The sequence below is a fragment of the Sus scrofa genome, chromosome 9, assembly GCF_000003025.6.
Source record: "Sus scrofa isolate TJ Tabasco breed Duroc chromosome 9, Sscrofa11.1, whole genome shotgun sequence".
Taxonomy (NCBI): Eukaryota; Metazoa; Chordata; class Mammalia; order Artiodactyla; family Suidae; genus Sus; species Sus scrofa.
Genome location: NC_010451.4, coordinates 36,037,345 through 36,060,092, shown reverse-complemented (window position 1 = coordinate 36,060,092; position 22,748 = coordinate 36,037,345). Strand labels below are relative to the sequence as shown.

Genomic DNA, 22,748 nt, shown 5'->3' with positions numbered 1-22,748 from the left:
TGGTGCAAATCTTCGAGGTGCGTACTTAACCTCTCTGAGTGTCTAATCTACTGCGGTGGTTTTAGGAGGACATAGCTAAGAATGCCATCGGTATGGTACAAAGTGCATAATAAATGTACACTAACAGTAACCCTGATCAGGGCAGTCTCAACAGATGAAAGTGGGCAGGCAACTCCTCAGATTAATCTTCCGTCCTCTCTAAACCTGGAAGTTGGACAAGTCCCTAGAATACTAAGCGACAGTCAGAATTGCGCATGCTCCGTTGGTGGAGCAGCACCCCTCCTTCTGGTCGGAAGTCTAGGTTTGTTTATTAAATTACGACAGTCGTAAACTGAGATTTTTGCGACAGCTTCTTAGCTTAACGACGACAACAACTATGGCGGCTGTCGGTGGTAGTTTTGAAAGTGCCAGGAGCATTGAGGAGCGTAAGGAACAGACCCGGATTGCCAGGGCAGAGGTGTTGCGACAGGTACTGCCGTTTGGGGGCTTTTGGCGCCATTTAGAATCGAGAGCGGAGGCTTTCTGGGAACCAGACCTCTGGCTTTCGTGCCTCCCCAACACTCTCCCTTTCACTCCGCTGTATCTTACCTCCGGTTGTGTGGAGGTAGTTGTCTCCCTTTGGAAATTCCTACAAACTCGAGTATCTTCTGCCTCCTGGGTGCTCCAGAAGCATGTTCCATTTGTTCATGTTTGTTTTTTAAGGAAAACTTGTTTCTTCTGAATTTCCTTATCTTTTAAACCGTTCATTCTTGACATTTTTAACACCTGGTCACCTGATTTGCTCACTTCCCTGGGACTCCACCACTTATAATGACTCTCTCTGAGTATTTTACAGCCTCAGCCCTCGCGCTTGCTGTATCTGAAATGAAACTTTCCGTTTTCAGGAACACATGTAAGGCATATTAGTGTGAAGTGTTTTACCGTTTCACTACCCCCCGCTCTTTTTTTTAACCTGTTTGTCTTGGCTTATTGTAATCCCTTACTGATCTTTACAAGGATTGAGACAAGAGACTTAGAATTCAGCCCCCCGAAAAAGGTTGAGAATCCTTGTATTTCTCATTGAGATGCGTGTAAAGAGTGGAGGAAGTAAACTGTACTACTGTATTATCTGACAAGATGTAAGAAGTGTGGCAATGAAGGGGAGACGTTGTGGTAAAGAACAATGTATGGTGCCATAAGTGAGGGCTTTTGTTTTAAGATGAAAGAGTTTAAAACGAGTTTAAATGCAGATGAGAGGGAGCCGGTAGAGGAGAACAAGGAGGAGAAGTATAATGACTACAGTAAAATTTTACAGAGGAAGAGAGGGCAGAAAGTCTTGGACAGGTGAAAGGTTCGTGTAGTTCCTTTGTTTCAGTAAGTGTAATATATGTGTGTAATAAATATCCTTCATCCTTGTCTCTGATGTTTCAGGCAGTTGTTGGAGGGAGTAGAGTTTGTAAGCTGTGATAAATTTTATGGTAGAGCTATGCACTGAGGGAGAAGAACCAAACCCAGCTTTGAAATTTGGGGAGAGAATGAAAAGGCAGCAACAGCCTCCTAGGAAGATCTTTATTTGACTGTTGTTGAAAAGATGAATAAAAATTAGCATTATGTGGGGTTCCTGCTGTGGCTCAGCAGTAAGGAACCCAACTGGTATCCATGAGGGCTCTGGTTCGATCCCTGGCTTCACTCAGTGGGTTAAGGATTCTGTGTTGCTCTGAGCTGTGGTGAGGTCACAGATGCAGCACAAATCCTGAGTTGCTGTGGCTATGATGTGGGCCAGCAGCTACAGCTTCATTCAACCTGTAGCCTGGGAACTTCCATATGCCACTGTGTGGCCCTAAAAAAAAAAAAAAAAAAAGAGAGAGAGAGAGAGACAAATTATTAGGATTATGATCATTTGTTTTCAGAAAGGAGATTCTTCTTGAAGCATTTTCGGTGTATGAGTATGTTCCCAAAGGTTAGTTTCTTGTCACAGAAAGAGTTCAGAAATGAGACAAATTAAGAATGAAAAGTGAGGATTTACTTCAGTGAGAAATACAGCTCTTAAGGAGAGGCTGCAGAGAGGTGACCAGCTGCCCCATGTTTTTTTTGGCACACCGGTTATATGGGGACTCCAATTGTATGGCTGGAGTTTGGGGTGTCGTATTCCTTAATTTTCATCCCACTTTCACCTTCCCGAAGGGAGGAGGGATTTTTGTCGTTATTGAAAGTGTCATGGCATCAGTGTATGATGGATACTTCTTATCCATATAGCTAATTTTATTATAATATAACGAGGAACAGATTATATTTGGACATTGGAGAGTTGCATCTTTTCCCACCTGTCTTTGTCAGCCTCCAGGGCACTTATCACCCCAAAAGGTGTAGTTTCCTATCAGTCTGGAGGTTGGAAGTTCCCAAGCTAGGGGTGAAATCATAGCTGCAGCTGTAGGCCTATGCCACAGCCACAGCAACCCAGGATCTTAGCAGTGTCTGCAACCTACACTGCAGCTCATGGCGATGCTAAATCCTTAACCCACTGAGTGAGGCCAGGGATGGAACCTGCATCCTCATGGATACTAGTTGGGTTCTTAACCTGCTGAGCCACAATGGGAACGCTGTTATGGCTTTTCTTTTTCTTTCTTTTTTTTTTTTTTTTGCATGTGTTTTTTTAGGGCTACGCTTATGGCATATGGAGGTTCCTAGGCTAGGGGTCAGATCGGAACTGTAGCCCCTGACCTATGCCAGAGCCACAGCAACACAGGATTTGAGCCTCATCTGTGACCTACACCACAGCTCACGGCAACGCCAGATCCTTAACCCACTGAACAAAGCCAGGGATCAAACCTTCATCCTCATGAATGCTATTTGGGTTTGTTAACTAACTGCTGAGCCATGACAGGAACTCCCCCACTTTTCTTTGCCCACCCATGGATCCTGCTGTTAGCATGATACATGATTTCCTGCTGTTTGGCCCCATTTCCCCCTTCTCTGCTCATGCCTAACTATCTGCCTGCTATAACAGGTATGGATATTGCAGTTTGACAGTGTCCTAACAGTTACAAAAGTATCAGGCATTATCAGTGGGATAGTGAAGGGAAAAGAGATTCAAGTCACATTTGAGGTAGGGAGCTTAGGGAGAGGGAAGGGTCTGCAATAGATCCCAGGAGTCTGTCCTTGACTGGTAGCTCATTATACTAGAGGTTGATAATTGGTAATGCAATTGGTAATGTGGGAGGAGATTTTTTTTTTTTTTTTTTTTTTTTTTTTTTTTTTTTTTGTCTTTTTGCCATTTCTTGGGCTGCTCCCGAGGCATATGGAGGTTCCCTGGCTAGGGGTCCAATCAGAGCTGTTGCTGCTGGCCTACACCACAGCTCACGGCAATGCCGGATCCTTAACCCACTGAGCAAGTGCAGGGACCGAACCCGCAACCTCATGGTTCCTAGTCGGATTCGTTAACCACTGCGCCACAATGGGAACTCCCTTTTTTTTTTTTTAATCTCTCTTACACTTTTGTAGAAGCAAATTCTTGGCAAGAAGGAGTTCATTCAAGAATGTTTTATGAAAGTGGAAGTTTCTGTTTCTGTTTGTGAAAAGAATGCAGATCAATTTTTCTTTTTTCACTGTTTTAGGCTAAAGCCAATTTTGAAAAAGAAGAAAGGCGTAAAGAACTTAAACGACTTCGGGGTGAGGAGACATGGATGCTACCTGATGTGAATGAGCGAGTTGAACAGATCTCACAGGTGAATACTAACAGGCTTACTTGATGTAAGCATATATGTCTCTTTTTTTAGGTACTTATTCAAGTTAATATTGGAGGATTAACTTTGTAGACTGTTTTTACAAGTACAGAATGAATATCACATAGTTGGCATTACCAAATATGGAAGAAGTAGTATGTTTTAATATTTTGGACATTATGACATTGGAAAGATTTTGTTATCTGAGTTGGCTGAAGGCTTAGCTTCAGAATAGACGGTCAATGAGGACCTGCTTTATAGCACAGGAAAATCTGCCTAATATTCTGTAATAACTTATACGGGAAAAGAATTTGAGAAAAAAATGGATACGTGTATATGTATAACCAGATCACTTTGTTGTACAGCAGAAATTTTCACACATTGTAAATCAACTATAATTCAGTAAAACTTGAAAGCTTAAATTCAAATTTCTGGTCCACTTGTAGCACGCTTATGGATCTAAAAATTTACGTGTTTTAAGCTTAATGTCATACTTTTATTTATTTATTTATTTATTTATTTATTTATTTATTTTAAGGGGGGGGTCCTTAATCCTTGTTTTCCCTTCTCACAATTTATGCTGTCTCTCTTGTTATATTTTATGGGGCTAATACTCTTCTGTTAATCCTTTTGGGGCCATTGAAGAGGATACACACACACACACACACGCACACACACATGTATATTTGTGTATATATGTGTTTACTTGATATCTGTCTATCAGTGTATCTACAAAGAAAACTAAAACTTCTCTCATTTTTCTAAGAAATCTTAGCTGTATGATTTTTAGTGCATATGTTATAGAAGCATGTTAAAGTTTCTTAGAAGATTTTGTTTATTTAGTCATAGTCCTCATCTCCTTTCATGAAAGATTTAAAGTTTTTTGGAACATAGATCTATCCCCAAGAGATTGGACATAGTTCCCTGTGCTGTACAGTAGGACCTCATTGCTCATCCATTCTAAATGTAATAGTTTGCATCTGCTAACCCCAAACTCCTTGTTCATCCCACTCCCTCCTCCTTCCCCCTTGGCAACCACAAGACTATTTTTTATATCTGTGAGTCTGTTTCTGTTTTGCAGATAGGCTCATTTGTGCCATATTTTAGATTCCACATGTAAGTGATATCATACAGTGTTTGTCTTTCTCTTTCTGACTGTATTTTGTATGAGAATCTTTAGTTACATCCATGTTGCTGCAAGTGGCATTATTCTTTTTTATGGCTGAGTAGTAGTCTATTGTATGTGTGTGTGTGTGTGTGTGTGTGTGTATATGTATATATATGTGTGTGTATATATATATCTGTATGTATATGTGTGTGTATATATATGTATGTATTTACCCATTCATCTGTTAATGGACATGTAGGTTGTTTCCATGTCTTAGCTATTGGGAATCATGTTGCAATGAACATATAGAGGTGCATGTATCTTTTTTCACTGAAAGTTTTGTCTGGGTACATGCACAGGAGTGGGATTGCTGGATCATACAATAATTCTATTTTTACTTTTCTGAGGAACTGCCATACTGTTTTCCATAGTGGTTGTACCAATTTACATTCCCACCAACAGTGTAGGCGGTTCCCTTTTCTCCAGACCCTTTCCAGCATTTGTTCTTGCAGACGTATTAATGATAGCTATATCTTACTGTGTAAGGTAGTATCTCATTGTAGTTTTGATTTGCATTTCTCTAATAATTAGTGATGTTAAGCGTTTTTTCATGTGCCTAATGGCCATCCATATGTCTTTGGAGAAATGTCTGTTTAGATCTTCTGCCCATTTTTTGATTGTTTTTTGTTGTTATTGTTTTTGAGTTGTGTAAGTTGCTTGTATATTTTGGAGATTAAGACCTTGTCGGTTGCATCATTTCAACTATTTTTTCCCATTCCATAAGTTATCTTTTCATTTTGTTCATTGTCTCCTTTGCTGTGCAAAAGCTTGTAAGTTAGATTAGGTCCCATTGGTTTATTTTTGTTTTCATTTCTGTTGCCTTGGGAGACTGACCTAAGAAAACATTTGTATGGTTTATGTCAGACAGTGTTTTGCCTGTGTTATTTTCTAGGAGTTTTATGGTGTCTTGTCTTATGTTTAAATCTTTAAGCCATTTCAAGTTTATTTTTGTGTATGGTGAGAGGCTGTGTTCTAGTTTCATTGATTTACACATGGCTGTCCAGTTTTCCCAGCACCGTTTGCTAAAAAGACTGTCTTTTTCTTATTTTATATTCTTGCCTCTTTTGTCAAAGATTAATTGACCATAGGTGTCCAGGTTTGTTTCTGGGCTCTCTATTATATTCCATTGATCTGTATGTCTGTTTTTTACCAACACCACACTGTCTTGATTAGTGTATTTGTAATATTGTCTGGATTCTGGAAGAGTTATGCCTCCTGCTTTTTTTTTTTTTTTTTCCTCAGGATTGTTTAGCAATTCTGGGTTTTTTTTATGGTTCCATATAAATTTTTGGATTATTTGTTCTAGTGCTGTGAAAAATGTCATGGGTAATTAGGGGTCACATTAAATCTGTAGATTGCTTTGGGTAGTATGGCCGTTTTTAACAATATTAATTCTTCCAATCCAGGAGCATGGGATATCTTTCCATTTCCTTGAATATTCTTTAATTTCCTTGATTAATGTTTTATAGTTCTCAGTGTATAAGTCTTTCACCTTCTTGGTCAGGTTTATTCCCATGTTTTTTTTTTTTTTTTTGGTATGATTTTAAATGGTATTTTTTAAATATCCCTTTTCTAATATTTCCTTGTTAGTGTACAGAAATGCAACTGATTTCTGAATGTTAATCTTATATCCTGCTACTTTGCTGAATTTGTTGATCAGATTAAGTAGTTTTTGTGTGGAGTCCTTAGGGTTTTCTATATATAGTATCATGTCATCTGCCTATAGAGACAGTTTTACCTCTTCTCTTCCAGTTTGGATACCCTTTTATTTCTTTGGTTTGTCTGATTGCTGTGACTAGGGCTTCCAATACTATGTTGAATAAAAGTGGTGAGAGTGGGCATCTGTGCCTTGTTCCAGATTTTAGTGGGAAGGCATTCAGCTTTTCTTCATTGAGTATTGGCTGTGGGTTTGTCAGAAATGACATTTATTTTGTTGAGATGTTTCCTTTATACTCAATATTGGTAAGAGTTTTTATCATGAATGAATGTTGGATTTTGTCAGATGCTTTTTTTGTATCTATTGAGATGATCATGTGGCTTTTGACTTTTCTTTTGTTAATGTGGTGTATGACATTGATTGATTTGCATATGTTGAACCATCTTTGTGAACTTGGGATGAATCCCGCTTGTTCATGGTATATGATCTTTTTTTGTGTGTTGTTGGATTTAATTGGCTAGAATGTTGTTGGGAATTTTTGCATCTATATTCATCAGAGATACTGGCCTGTAATTTTGTTTTTTGGTAGTGTCTTTGATTTTGGTATTAGGGTGATGGTGGCTTCATAGAATGTCTTTGGGGAGTTCCCGTTGTGGCGCAGTGGTTAACGAATCCAACTAAGAACCATAAGGTTGCGGGTTCGGTCCCTGGCCTTGCTCAGTGACTTAACGATCCAGCGTTGCCATGAACTGTGGTGTAGGTTGCAGACACGGCTCGGATCTGGCATTTTTGTGGCTTTGGTGTAGGCCGGTGGCTACAGCTCCGATTCAACCCCTAACCTGGGAACCTCCGTATGCTGAGGGAGTGGCCCAAGAAATGGCAAAAAGGCAAAAAAAAAGACAAAAAAAAAAAAAAAAAAGAATGTCTTTGGAAATATTCCTTCTTCTTTATAGTCTTTTGGAAGTATTTAGGAAGGATTGATATAAGTTCTTCTTTGTATATTTGGTAGAGTTTGTCTGTGAAGCATTTATGGTCCTGGACTTTTGTTTGTGGGGAGTTTTTAAATTACATATTCAATTTAATTTTTAATGATCGGTCTGTTCAAATAATTTATTTCTTCCTGATTCGGTTTTGGTGGGTTGTGTATTTCTAGAAAGTTGTCCATTTCTTTTAGATTGTCGAATTCTTTGGCATATAATCGTTCATAGTATTCTCATGGCTTTTGGTATATCTGCAGTATCCATTGAGATTTCTCCTTTTTCATTTTTTATTTTGTTTATTTGGGTGCTCTCTCTTTTCTTCTGGTAAACCTGGCTAGAAGTTTGTCAATTTTGTTTACCCTTTCAAAGAACCAGTGCTTGGTTTTATTGATTATTTCTGTTGTTTTTTGAACATTTTATTGATTTCCTCTCTGATCTTTATGATTTCTTCCCTTCTGCTGACTTTGGGTTCATTTGTTCTTTTTCTAATTCTCTTAGGTGGTTAGGTTATTGATTTGAGATTTTTCTTCTTTTCTGAGGAAGACCTTTGTCGCTATGACCTTCCCTCTAAGGATTGTTTTTTTGGCATCCCCTAGATTTTGTATGGTTGTGTTTTCGTTGTTGTTTGTCTCAAGATATTTTTAAATTTCCCTTTTGATTTCCTCATTCACTCATTGGTTTTTTAGTAGCATTCTGTTTAGCCTCTGTGTAGTCAGTTTTTTCTCATTTCTTTTCCTGTGGTTGATTTCTAGTTTCATGCCACTGCAGTCAGAGAAGGTGCCTGAAATAATTTCTGTACTCTTAAACTTGTTGAGGTCAGTTTGTGCCCCAGTATGTGGTCAATCCTTGAGAATATTACATGTGTTTTTGAAAATAATGTATATTCTGGTTTTTTTGGATGTAATGCCCTGAAAAATCAATTAAGTCTAACTGTTCTTTTGTGTCATTTAGGATCTCTGTTGCCTTGTTGATTTTCTGTCTAGAGAATCCGTCCATTGATGTGAGTGCAATGTTAAAGTCTCCTACTATTATTGTATTCCCATCAGTTTCTCCTTTATATCTATTAGTATTTGTTGTATGTATTTGGGTGCTTCTGTATTGGGGCGTATATGTTGATGAGTATCCTCTTCTTGAATTGATCCTTTTATCATTAAATAGAATCTTTCTTTATCTTTCTTTTTGGCCATTGTTTTAAAGTCTATTTTGTCTGATATGAGCATTGGGACTCTTGCTTTCCCGTCATTTCCATTTGTATGAAATATCTTTTTCTGTCCTCTCACTTTCAGTTTATATGTGTCCTTTGCCCTAAAGTGAGTCTCTTGTAGGCAGCATATTGTAGGTTCTTTTTTTTTAATGCAGTCTGCCACTCTTTGTCTTTTGACTGGGGTATTCAGTCCATTGATATTTAAGGTAATTATTGATAAAAATGTATTTATTGCCATTTTAAATCTTATTTTCCAGTTGATTTTATATTTCTCCTTTTATATATTTGTTCCATTCTTTTTTTGGTTAGATGATTTCATTTTTTTTTAATATAATGATTTAAATTTTTTTCGTTATAGCTGGCTTACAGTGTACTGTCAGTTTTCTACTGTACAGCATGGTGACCCAGTTACACATACATGTGTAGATTATTCTTTCTCACATTATCATCCTCCATCATAAGTGACTAGATATAATTCCCAGTGTTACAGCAGGATCTCATTGCTTATCCATTCCAAAGGCAAGAGTCTGCATCTCTTAACCCCAAGTTCCCAATCCAGGATGATTCCTTTTATTCTGTGCTTGTGTCCACTTCTTTTTAGTTTTTGTGAATGTATTGTTTGGTTTTAATTTGTGATTTCCCTGTTTTTCAAGTTATGTTAACCCCTTCCTATATCTGCTTTAGCCTGATAGTCATATAGGTTCAAACATATTCTAAAAAAAAAGGAGTCTAGATTTTCTTACTTTCCTTCCCCACATTTTATGATTTTGATGTCCTTTTTTACATCTTCATATTTATCCTTTGGCTGTTGTTTGTGTTTGTTATTGCTTTTACAGTAGTTTTTTTCTTTTTCCTTTTAGATCTGTATACTGCCTTATTTAAGTGATTACTTTCTGATTGTGATTTTCTCTATACTGTTTCTTCTTACTTCTTTCCCATTTATTTATTTATTTAAAAATTTTTTTTTTGTCTTTTGAGGGCTGCACCCACGGCGTATGGAGGTTCCCAGGCTAGGGGTCAAATCAGAGCTGTTGCTGCTGGCCTACACCACAGCCACAGCAACACCAGATCCGAGCTGCATCTGCAACCTACGCCACAGCTCATGGCAATGCTGGATCCTTAACCCGCTGAGCAAGGCTAGGGATCGAACCCACAACCTCATGGTTCCTAGTCAGATTCGTTTCCACTGTGCCATGGCAGGAACTCCACTTCTCTTTCCTATTTAGAAGAGACCTTTCATTAGTTCTTTAGGATAGGTTTACTCTTGTTATATTCAGTTTGTTTGAGAAATTTTTTATTTCTTCTTCTATTATAAATGGTAATCTTGCTGGGTAGTGTATTCTAGGCTGCAGTTTTTCCCTTTTAGAACTTTGAACATATCTTTCCACTCTCTCTGGCCTACAGCATTTATATAGAGAAATCAGGTGATAGCCTCATGGGAGTTCCCTTATAATTAACTCTCTGTTTTTCTCAGGATGCCTTTAGAATCCTCTCCTTATCTTTACGCTTTGCCATTTGTATTATAATCTGTGTTGGTGAGGGTCTATTTGGATTCAACTTTTTTGTGGCCTTCTGTGCTTCCTGTGTTTGGATAAGTGTTTCTGTCTTTAGATTTGGAGAGTTTTTAGCCATAATTTCTTCAAATATATTTTCAAGTCCCTTTTCTTTTTCTTCTCCTCTGGAATCCCTGTTTTACATAGATTGGCACACTTTATATTATCCCATAGAACTCTTATTTTGTGTTCTTTTTTTTTTTTTTTTCATTTGGCTTTCTGTTTTCTGCCCTAAGGGTAGTAATTTCCATTATTCTTCTTCCAAGTCACTTGTTCATCCCTCTGCATTATTCATTCTGCTGTTCCATGCCTTTAGCTCAGCTTTTGTCTCTGCAAATCAATTTTGTAATTTTTCTCGACCCCTTCTTATAGTTTCTAGTTCCTTTTTAAAGTTATCCATATTACCCTTGATAGCTGTTCTTAATTCCATCAGCATTTCCATTTCCTGCTTTTTGAACTCAGCATCTTTTAGACTGCATAGGTCTGTTTCATTGTTTGCTCCTCTTGTGGAATTCTCTGGTCTTTTAAACAGGAATCATGCCTGTGCCTCTTCATTTTGCTTATATTTTTCTCACTCTGTGAATTTAGGGAAAACAATTATGTTTTGTAGTCCTGGAGGGCTATTTATATGCAGGAGTGAACCTGGGTAGCTTGTGTGCATTTACTATTTTTTTTTGGCACGAGGGCTGCTTTTGGTTTGGATGCTTGCTGTCTCTTTACACAGTTTGTGAAGGCTCTTATCTCCTTGATCATGGGTGTCCAGGAGTACAGCTTGCATGTGCTTCCAGGGCATGGGGGAATGGGCAGTGCTTGTGGACCTTGTCAGTTTCCTGGTCCTTTGGCAGTGGCATTAACCCTCAGGGAGATGAGGGTGGTGCCTAGTGCCCTCGGCAGAGGCAGTTGTGAGGCATGTGGCTTCCTAGGGAGGTGGAATCAGTGGCAGGCACTTGTTGTAGGGCCCTCCATGGCATTGTCATCAGAGGTGACTGGGATGCAGGTGATGCTTTGTCATGGGACCCTTAGCGGGGGTGGGCCCGCTTACCTCTGGAGTCTGAGATGGCTGGGGTGGTTTGCACCTGCCCCTGTAGTCTGTGCAGGAGGTGCCCCACTGCTTGAGAGCCTGCATATGTGCAGAGAAAAGATTTCCTGCGGCAGTTCCATCCTTCTCCTCTCAAACTCCCCAACAGTGGTGCCTCGCTTCTCTGGTGGGCCAGGCCTCCTCCTACACTCCTTCAGCTGTGGCCCACCACTCCATGACCTCCTCAGTCTGTTTGCACACAGCCAACCAGAGTCGTCTTCCTAGAACTGACCTCCAGAGCCCAAAGCTTAGCTCCCAGCCTCTGTCTGTGTGTCTCAGGCTGTGTTGTACCTGGTGGTTGAACCCATCATCTGTGCAGCTCTCCCTTTGCTCTGGGCCCCTCAGATTGGCTGCCTCACTTTTCTCAGAGGCTTTGAGGTCCCTCCGTCTTGGCTGACCTACCTGATCTACCCAACAGTTAGGTGGCCTCCTAGTGTGTGGATTCCTTTCCTCTTTACAGCTCTCTTTCAGAAGCTCTGAACTATCTTGATTCCTTTTTTTCTCTTCTCTCTTTTTTCCTTTTTTGTTCTTCCCAGTATGTGGAGGTTTTCTTTTCCTGTTTACAAGTCTTGAGGTCTTATGCCAGTGCTCTGTAAATGTCTGTCAGTATGGTTCTTCTTTTTTTTTTTTTTTTTTTTTTTTTTTTGGTCTTTTTGCCATTTCTTGGGCCACTCTCGCAGTATATGGAGGTTCGCAGGCTAGGGGTCGAATCGGAGCTGTAGCCACCAGCCTACACCAGAGCCACAGCAACTCGGGATCCGAGCCGCGTCTGCAATCTACACCACAGCTCACGGCAGTGCCAGATCCTTAACCCACCGAGCAAGGCCAGGGATCGAACCCGAAACCTCATGGCTCCTAGTCAGATTCATTAACCACTGCGCCACAACGGGAACTCCTAGTTCTTCTTGTAGACGGATTTTTTTTTTTCTTTTGATGTTGGTGGAGGAAGGTGAGCTCCATGTCCTTCTCCACCATCTTGATCCCATCTCCACTCAAAATCCTTTTTTTTTTTTTTTCTTTTTCTTTTTAGGGCTGTACCCACGGCATATGAAGGTTCCCGGGCTAGGGGTCTAATCAGAGCTACAGCTGCTGGCCTACGCCACAGCTCACAGCAATGTCAGATCCTTAGCCCACTGAGTGAGGCCAGGGATTGAACCCGCAACCTCATGGTTCCTAGTTGAATTCATTTCTTCTGGGCCACAATGAGGACTGCTCAAAATACTTCCTTTTTTTTTTTTTTTTTTTTGGTCTTTTTGCCATTTCTTGGGCCGCTCCCGCGGCATATGGAGGTTCCCAGGCTAGGGGTCTAATCGGAGCTATAGCTGTCAGCCTATGCCAGAGCCACAGCAACGCTGGATCCGAGCCGCGTCTGCGACCTACACCACAGCTCACGGCAATGCCGGATCCTTAACCCACTGAGCAAGGGCAGGGATCGAACCCACAACCTCATGGTTCCTAGTCGGATTCGTTAACCACTGCGCCACGACAGGAACTCCCCAAAAAATACTTCCTTTTAAAGTGAGTGAAAATGGGGAGTTCTTGTCATGGCTCAGTGGTTAACAAATCCGACTAGGAACCATGAGGTTGTGGGTTCGATCTCTGGCGTTGCTCAGTGGGTAAGGATCCGGCATTGCTGTGAGCTATGGTGTAGGTCACAAATGTGGCTTGGATCCCACATTGCTGCGGCTCTGGCATAGGCTGGCAGCTACAGCTCTGATTGAATCCCTAGTCTGGGAACCTCCATGTGCTGCAAGATCGGCCCTAGAAAAGGCAAGGCAAAAAATAAATAAATAAATAAATAAATAAATAAATAAAATAAAGTGAGCGAAAATTAAATTCTTTTCTTTTTCAAAATGATTGTTTATAGGAACACTCTGGGAAGAAAAAAAAGAAAAAAGACAAGCATTCCAAAAAAGTAAAGAAAGAGAAGAAAAAAAAGAGCAAGAAACACAAGTATGAAAAAAACAGTGAGTCAACTGGCAGTTCATCAGTAAGTATGAACTAAAACTAACTAAAGCAGATACCTGAGAAAATTATATTTAAAGGACCAGCATACAGGAACCTAATACACATATATCAGAACTTAGACAGTAATACTAGTTAGGATATAAAAATGCCTGGGAGACATCTACTTGGAGATGTGAAAGGAATAGCAAATATATGAATCTTAGGTTATAGAGAAAGGTAAGAGAATGGAGATACCATTTGAGCATCATTGCTCGTTGGAGCCATTAGAATGGATGAATTGCCTAGGGAAATTGAAAAGGAAAAAGAATATTGACATTGTGGAGCCAGACAGGTAGTAAAAGACATAAGTAGAAGTAGTAGGAAAATTAGAAGGATAAGCAGGAAAGAGCGTTACTATAAAATATGGGAAAAGAATGCTAAGACATTTGAGAGTTTGTTACTTCTGGGTTTGTTTGTTTTTGTAGAAATTAACTGTTAAGTCTTTAAAATCTTTTGTATTTATATATTTATCTCTGGGGCAAAAAGGAAGAGAATCCTGGGTCAATGATAATACTCACAGACCAAAGGAAAGCATGCCAAACCTTCATGCTTATTTTCAGGAAAAAAAAAGGTATATTGTGCTTAGTGGGTGATGAGCTAGACTCCTAGGTATGATCTTCAGAGATATAGTCTGAAGTATACCTAGGTATATATACTTTGAGTATACCTAGGTACACGCCTAGTTGAATCATCGTATTTCACAGTTTTGCCCTCTTTTAGTTTCAGAAATTAAAATTTTGGCAGTATATCCTGAGATGATAATTGGCTTATAAAAGCCTATCTTATTTGAGAATGCAGTATCTTAATTCATAGTGAGAAATACAGCTGAATAGTTACGTTAAGTAGCCAGCATATTTTGTAATGGTGGGAATATTATAGCATATTTTGTAATGGTAGGAATATTATAAAGAAATTTTTTTGTTGTTGAATATAACTCAGGGCAAAGGGAGTTAGAAAATCTTAAAAGCAAAAAAGAGATAGAGGCATGATTTCCACAATTGTGGATTTGGGTTGTTGACCCCATTGAGAATCTGGTAAAAGTAAGTGATCTTTTCCCCAAAAAGAAATTGATATAATGAGTTGTTTATTTCAGTGGATTTTTAAAGCTTCTAGTAGTTTATGCAAGGATCACACTTCCCAGGGGATGTATCTGCCAGGGTGACTAAACATTTATGTCATTTAACTAAGGGCACTTGCTTCCCTTAATTGGAGATCATGCGCCTGTTCTTTGTTGTTGCTGTTGTTCTTTTCTGGAATATACATAAGTCTTTTTGTTGCAACATACAGCATGTACATTTAAACATAACTATTAAGTTATATAACATATGTTTTAGAGAAGTTTGAATGAATGCTCAGTGCCCACATCACATTGAGTTTGACTGAAAAAGGAGAGAGAAGCTTATACTAACAATGAAGGGAAGGAAAACCATAAGGTTAGCTAGGGCAGTCAGATAAGTTGGGAGGTCTTTTTGAGGCACTATTTTTTAGGCAGAGAGGGATAAATAGTATTGAGGAGAATGCCACGTTTGAGTGAGCAAGATCCCATGTGGTAGAAAGCACCTTCTCTTCTGAGCCAAGAGGGAAGTAGTAAAGATGTATACAAATACAGGTAAATAAAGAAGAGGTGGCAGATAAATAAGAAAGGGAGCAAATTACTGATCTTGTTGCTTGTTAGTTCTTTTTCTTTTGCTTTTTTAGGGCCATATCCATAGCATATGGAAGTTCCCAGGCTAGGGGTAGAAGCAGCTACAGCCTCTGGCCTACATAGCCACAGCAACACAGGATCCAAGCTGCATCTGCAACTTACACCATAGCTCATGGCAACGCCTGATCCCTGACCCACTGAGTGAGGCCAGGGATTGAACCTGCATCCTTATGGATACTCGCCTGATTGCATCACAATCAACTCCCTACTGATCTTGTTTCTGCTTGATGTTCTTTGTTTCCTTTGTGAAGTAGAGGAAAAATCATCATCTGAGAAGACAGCTTAGGGGTAGAAGTAGGATGGAGGAATTGAGGAGATAGTGTAGATTTGAAACAACTTTGGTTAGATAATAAAAGAAGCAAATAAATTGCTGGGAAGAGTTGAGGATCCATGTGAGGTTGGAAAGCATATCTTGACTTTGTCAGGATCTCTCTTATTTTTTTCTTCTAACTTCTGAAGTCAGCTTTGTTTGGGTACAATTTACATATAATAAAAACTCTTTATTAAGTATACTATTTAATGAACACACCTGTTTAACCCTGCCAGTTAAGACATGAAACGTTGCCACTCCTCATAAAGTTCTTCATGGTTCTTTGCAGTCAGTCCTTCCTTTCCCCCGTCTGGAATTGGTCAACCACGTATCTTCTTTGGCACACTATAGTTTAGTTTTCCCTGTGCTAGAATTTTATATGACTGTTCAATTATAGTTGGCCCTTAACAACATGGGTTTGGACTGCACAGGTCCATTTATACCTACATCTTTTTCAAGAAATTGTACTGTACAATCCATGGTTGGTTGGTTGGTTGAATCTGAGGATGTTTTTTCTAGAAGCTTTGTAGTTTTGGATTTTTTGTTTATCAGTGATTCCTTTTGAGTTAATTTTGTTTATGGTATGTAGTAAGCATCAAAGTTTAGGTTTTTCCATGTGGATTTCCACTTGTTCCAGTGTCATTTGTTGAGAAGGTTAACCATTCTTTAAATTGCTTATTATGCTCCTTTGTTTTACTGCTACTATTACTACTACTATCATTATTATTTTTGGCTGTGCCCACAGCATGTGGAAATTTCCGGGCCAGGGCTTGAACCTACACCACGGCAGCAACTGAGCTGCGGTAGTGACAATGCCAGATCCTTAACACACTGCTTCTCAAAGGAACTCCAGGCTCCTTTGCTTCAAATGCAATTGAACATATACATCTGTGAGTTAATTTCTAGACTCTGTTCTGTTCCATTGTCTTGCATGTCTCTCCTTGGTGAGCAAATGTGCTGTCTTTTTTTTTTTTTTTCTTTTTTCTTTTTATGGCCGCAGCTGTGGCACATGGAAGTTCCCAGGCTAGGGGTTGAATGCGGGATCCAAGCCACATCTGTGACCTACATCACAGCCCACGGCAACACCAATCCTTAACCTACTGGGCAAGGCCAAGGATCGAACCTGCGTCCTAATGGATGCTAGTCAAATTCATTTCCACTGAGCCACGATGGGAACTCCTCTTTCTAGCCTTTTCTGTGCTTCAGTTTGGATACATTTTGTTGCTCTGTCTTTAGGTTCTAATTCACAGCCTTTTGTAATATTTAATTGGCATTTTCCCCATTCATTAAAGTTTTCATTTCAGTTACTATATTTTTTACCATTAGAAGTTTCACTTGGGTCTTTTTTTGTGTCTTCAGTTTGACTCTTGTTCATGCTTTCCTTTCCTTGGGCATATTTATAATAGGTGTGTCAAAGTTCTTGTTTTCTATGTCATTATCTTTTATTTCTTGTTTTGTTTTGATTAACTGATTTTTTTTCTTGTCTTCGGTCACACTTTCCTGCTTTTAACGTCTAGTAATTTCTAATTGGATGCTGAACCTTGTGAAAGTTATATGGCGACTGCTGGATATTACCGACTTCCTTTAAAGGGTGTTGCATTTTCTTTTGGCGGGGAGTTAGTTACTTGTGCATTAGCTTAATACTTTTCAAGGCTTGTGCTTAAGTTTTGTTTGTGTACCTCTGGAATAGCCAGTACTTTTGGGATGGTTTAGCCTTACTAGTAAATCATGCTGAGTCCTAACTTCTGTGATTTCTCTGCTGTTTGTCCTACATATTCAAGGAGATTTCTCCATTCTGGTTGGTAAGAACTAGAACATTTTCTAGCCTTTTGTGAGCTCTGGGGATTGCTCTGCTTACAGTGCTCTGGTAACTGTTCCTTCCATGATAGTTATTCTTTGTATAGTCTTGTGGATTTGCAGTGTTAAGTATGTACAGTTTGGTATTGAGTTAAAGACTATAGGAGTTCCTGTCGTGGCTTAGTGTTTAACGAATCCGACTAGGAACCACGAGGTTGTGGGTTGGACCCCTGGCCTTGCTCAGTGGGTTAAGGATCTGGCGTTGCTGTGAGCTGTGGTGTAGGTCGCAGTTCGGATCCCGTGTTGCTGTGGCTGTGGTGGAGGCCGGCAGCTACAGCTCTGATTAGACCCCTAGCCTGGGAACCTCCATATGCTTGTGGGTGCAATCCTAGAAAAGACCAAAAAAAAAAAAAAAAATGCTGCAGGTCTTATATAGATTTCTGGAGCTCTCTCTATGTAGCTTCCTTTTCATGGATACTCTGTTTCAGCCGTCAAAGTTAAAATTGTTTTCTTAGCTCAGTGAGATTGTCACATTGGGTGTGATTACCTCTCGCACCATGGTCTAGAAAGTGCCACCAGGCATAAAGCAGTAGAGTGTAATTGTAGCACTCATCCCATTTGTTTCCATTTTCTCAGGGATCATAGTCTTGCCCTACTGAGATGCAATGTCTAAAAATAGTTATTTCTTCTATTTTCTATTTTTATTTCCATTTCTGTGTATTTCTAGTCTGATGTGGCTTTTTTTTTTTTTTTTTCATGGCTAGTGCAGCCATGAAACTATCTTAGTTCCATATTTAAGTTTAAATGTTAGATGGGATTAGGAGTGTGTTTAATTATGATGGACATACGTGAGAAGAAGACTCCTGGGAGATGTCTTAGGGCAAGAGGCACTTTGATGGTTTATGAGTTCTTCAAGGTATGATAGAGGATTGAAACTAAAATCAGCATGAGGACTGATGTCCTAGCATGGGGAGAGGGAAACGTAAATCATGTTTAAGTGATGATATGTGTTAATAATAGAGAAAATTTGCAACAAAATTAATAGCAAGGGGATGGAGGCAGGAGAGTTGTACAGAATAGTCCAGATATCATAGTTGTGTAAATGAATACCAACTGTATCACTGATGTTTTTTTCATTCAGTACCTGGTATTTAATGCTTATATGCAGGCTGCTGCTTAAATTTTCTGACTAGGTCTATTGGAAGAGTAGAAAAAGTAAATTCAGTTAATTTTCATTCACATTCATTCAATGCCAGTTCTTTGCCATACATTTTTTAGACATTGGGAGAAATAAATATATGGATTTTTTTTCCCCTGAACAATTTGGGAACTCAGTTTCTAGTTAGATAGATACATAATTTCAGTATGTTATTTTATGATGCCATGGCATTTCAAGGTATTGAGGGAAGGGGAATTTCATATGCAGGTTTATTCAGGAAATGATGTTTGATTTGAGACTTAAAGGACAGATAAGAATCAGCCAGGTGCATAGAAGTGTGTGTGCACAAGGAATTGTGAGAGTAAAGAGCAATGGCATGGAAGTAAGAGATAACATGATGTAAAATTGTGTGTGTGGGTGTGTGTGTGTGTGTGTGTGTGTGTGTGTAAATATGACTATAAGCAACTTAACAGTGTTAGATTATAAAACAAGAGGAGAATGAAAGGAGATGAAACTGTAAGAGTTGATGGGACCTTGAAAACTAAGAAGTTTGATTTATTCAGTGGGAGTGTATCATCTAATTAGGTTCAGTTGTATTTATTAGAGAACCACAGAATAGGCATGGTTACTGTAAAATGTATAGAACGTAAATAGCTAACTTTTCCTTCATATAAAAGAAATCAGGAGTTCCCGTCATGGTGCAGTGGTTAATGAATCCGACTAGGAACCATGAGGTTGCGGGTTCAATCCCTGCCCTTGCTCAGAGGGTTAACGATCTGGCGTTGCCGTGGTGTAGGTTGCAGACGTGGCTCGGATCCCTCGTTGCTGTGGCTCTGGCGTAGGCCAGGGGCTACAGCTCCGATTGGACCCCTAGCCTGGGAACCTCCATATGCCGCGGGAGCGGCCCAAAGAAATAGCAAAATGACAAAAAAAAAAAGAAAAAAAAAAGAAAAAAGAAATCAGGTAAGTAATTTAGTGCTAGTGTGGTTTTCTGGGATCAAGGCTGCTAGTGTTTCTCCACCATTATTTTTAAAATGTTGCCTCTTAGTCTAGATAACAGGAAAGAGGATGCTCTCTTTATTTTAACTTCCAGAAAGTCCTGCATAATTCCTTCATTTCCATCTCTTTGGAGACTTGATCATAGGGCTTTATTCTCCAGCAAGGGAGGCACATTACATATCCAAATAAAATTGTGTTCTATTGGTAAGAAATAAAAGGGAGAACAGTAGTCTTTGTTATAGGGAATCATAGAAGAGGAGTACTATGGTCAGATGTGTCCTTTTTATTACTCTAAATATATTTAGGGTGAGGATTGAGGAGGGAAAGGGAGCAGAAAAGACTGGAGTTCTGGAGACTAATTTGGTTATTCCATTTGTCTAGGTGAGAGATAAGTTGATCTGATCTTGGGCTGCTGCTTTAGGAATGGAGAGAAGGGGATTTATATTAGTTGAAACTCTTGGTTGTAGATAAACAGAAACCAGATTTAAATTGGTTTAACCCCCCACCGCCCCGCAAAGGTGGCCATTTATTACTAGAGTGCAAAAGTCTCACAGGATATATAAGAGTGCAGCTGGGTTTTAGGAATAGCTGAGATTAGTCATGAATGATTGTTTTTTTTTTTTTTTTTTTTTTTTTTTTTTGCTATTTTCCTTTTTTCCCCCCGAGTTCTGTTTTTGTGGGTTTTTTTTTTTATACAGATTAATTTTTTGCTGGATTTTATTCCTAATAACAGAAATGATCTCTACCAATGCCTTTCCAGTTCTCCTTAGTTGTAGCGTAAATCATTTAAACTTGATTCCAAATTCCTGGAGAGTGACTTAAGATTGAAACGAATTGGTTCACGTACCTACCTCTGAAACAGTCAGCTTTGGCCAGGGATGTAGGTGAACATCCATGGTTATTATTTGGGGTTCACTGTATGGTATAGTTGATAATTATTTCGGAAACAAGAATAGTAGGTTTAGATGGGAGGGATAAGATGATCCTGAGATTCCTGACTTGTGGGTGGTTGGTGATGCCAGGTAGCTTAATTCAGATATACAGAAGGAAGAATAAGTATTGAGGAAGAAGATGATAGGTTTATTTTTTTGTTCTTACTGCATTCAGCATGGCATTCAAATATTGTAGGCAGTTGTTTAAACTGCTGAAACAATGGATAGATCAATTACAAAGGTATCAGCGCAGTTAGTGGTAGTTTAAGCCATCATGGCCCAAGGAGAATGTTTAGAGATTAAAATGTAGAGTGGACGAAGAATGGAATCCCAAACAGCGTTGATATTTAAGGGTGAGAAAATGAGGAAGAGTGTACCTACAAATAATTTTGATATGAAAGTATGTAAATTTGAGAATGTTGCTTACATACTAAATATTCTTAGAGCTCTGAAGATGAGTGGGTTGAAGCTGTTCCCACCCAGACTTCTGTCAAGGAAAAGGCCTGGAAAGTGAAAGATGAAAGGTCAGAAAAAGAAGATAACCAAGTTATTCAGGTAAGCCACTTGATTTTAAGAAGTATGAACTTACAAGAGTAGATGAATGTTAAAATGAAAGATTATTATAATTCTGGAGAAAAATTAGACTTAGTAAACAATATACTTTTATGAGTAATTTTAGCAATAATGCTATTTGCTGTGCCTTTGGATTCCCATTCTTCTCCTGTGAGAAAGTAGGCCTGTATCCCTGTTGAAGTCCCTCAGGGTTTCCTGTCTCTGGTTGTTGGTAGGAAAGTGGCACTTTTCCCCTTATCTACTTGAAGCTTTGTGCTGTTAAGTCTCTTTGACTTTTCTACACTTTCTACTCAGTATAGTTCAGTTTTTCTTTTCCTTCACCTTATGCCATAATTTTCTTAGCAATGTTTATAGTTGAATAGTTCACAGATTTGAGGTTATAGTTCATATGGCTGAGAAAGAATGCTGTTTTCATGATGTTAGAAACAGTAGAAAAAGAAAAGTGAAAAGAACTAATGTTTGAGTGCCTCTTGTGCATCAGGCATTGGACTAGATGCCTTAAGTCAACTTTCTTATTTCCTTAAAACATTCCTGAAAGGTAGGTATTTTAGCCATTTCTATAGGGGAAAGAAGACTTAGAGGGACTAAGAAACTTGCTTCAAGTTATACAGCCAAATGGAATATAATCCAGGTTTCATAAGTCTCTGATTTATTACTAAGTGTTTAATGTTGTTCTAATGAGTTTAGATTGAAGTGACTACTTCTTTTTTTCTATTTATTTTTTATTAGAGTAGAGTTGATTTATGGTGTTGAGTCAATTTCTACTGTATAGCAGAGTGACCCAGGCATACATATATATATATACATATATATATATATACACATTCTTTTTCTCATGTTTTCTTCCATTATGGTCTATCCCAAGAGACTGGATATAACTCCCTGTGCTATACTGTAGAACCTCATTCCTTATCCATTCTGAATGTAATAGTTTGCATCTATTAACCCCAAAGTCCCAGTCCATCCCATGAAGTGACTACTTTTTTTTTAACAGAGGGATGAATGGATGACTGTTGATTTTATGTCTGTTAAAACCGTGTCATCATTATCATTGAAAACTGAAAAGGAAACTAAAAGGAAAATAGAACAAGAGAAAACTCAAGCACTTGAACAGGTAAGAAAATATTTGAAATGCTTTAACTTTCTAATTTACCTTTAACTGAAAAGGCATTTATATAAATACATTTTCACTTGTAGGGTATTACTTTTTGTAATGTTTAATAAAATGAGTGGTAGCAACTATGAAATGTGATACAAGTTCTTTTAAAGTAAGTTATCCTTATGAAATCATTTTAAATGTATATTGTGTTTATAAATCTCGGACATATATGGTTGTGTACATCCGTACTTTGGTTTATAGCTTAGATTTATGAGGGCTTAGGACTTGAACTATGTTACCTATAGTGGTCTGAAAATCTTCAAGGTAAGAATAAAAAATATTTTTGAGTCAGTAGTTACTTGATGTGATTGGCAGATGTAACTACGAGTTGCTTTCTAGAAAATTACACTGTCAATTTAGGCCTCATACGTTTCCCAGAAACAAGTTATATGGGATTTAAGGTCTGTGGGATACATGAAAATGTAAGGATAGTTTGTGAATGAGAGTCATCTGAAACAGGAAACAACAAAATCAGACCCATAAAACATTTATCTGTTGGAATATTTAATAGCTTTATATAGTAACAGTAAACATAGATAATATGAATAAGGGATAAAAGATTAATATAAAGATGAATTTCTTTTCCTTTTTTTTTTTTTTTTTTTTTTTTGTTTAGGGCCACACCTATGGCATATGGAAGTTCTTAGGCTAGGGGTCGAATCTAAGCTGAAACTGCCAGCCTACACCACAGCCACAGCACATCCAAGCCACATCTGCGACCTACACCACAGCTCACAGCAATGCCCAATCCTTAATACACTGAGTG

At 38.7% G+C, this 22,748-nt stretch overlaps 1 protein-coding gene across 2 annotated transcripts in view; it reads left to right on the top strand.

Annotated features, from left to right (window-relative positions):
• CWF19L2 (CWF19 like 2, cell cycle control (S. pombe)) overlaps positions 313-22,748 on the top strand; it is a 92,583-nt gene continuing 70,147 nt past the window's right edge. Inside the window, exons 1-5 of one of the 2 annotated variants that reach the window (XM_021101972.1) lie at positions 313-469; positions 3,594-3,704; positions 13,209-13,331; positions 20,695-20,805; positions 21,818-21,937. In XM_021101972.1, the coding sequence (XP_020957631.1) occupies positions 377-469; positions 3,594-3,704; positions 13,209-13,331; positions 20,695-20,805; positions 21,818-21,937 (558 nt within the window). In that variant the 5' untranslated portion in view covers positions 313-376. 2 annotated transcript variants of the gene reach the window in all.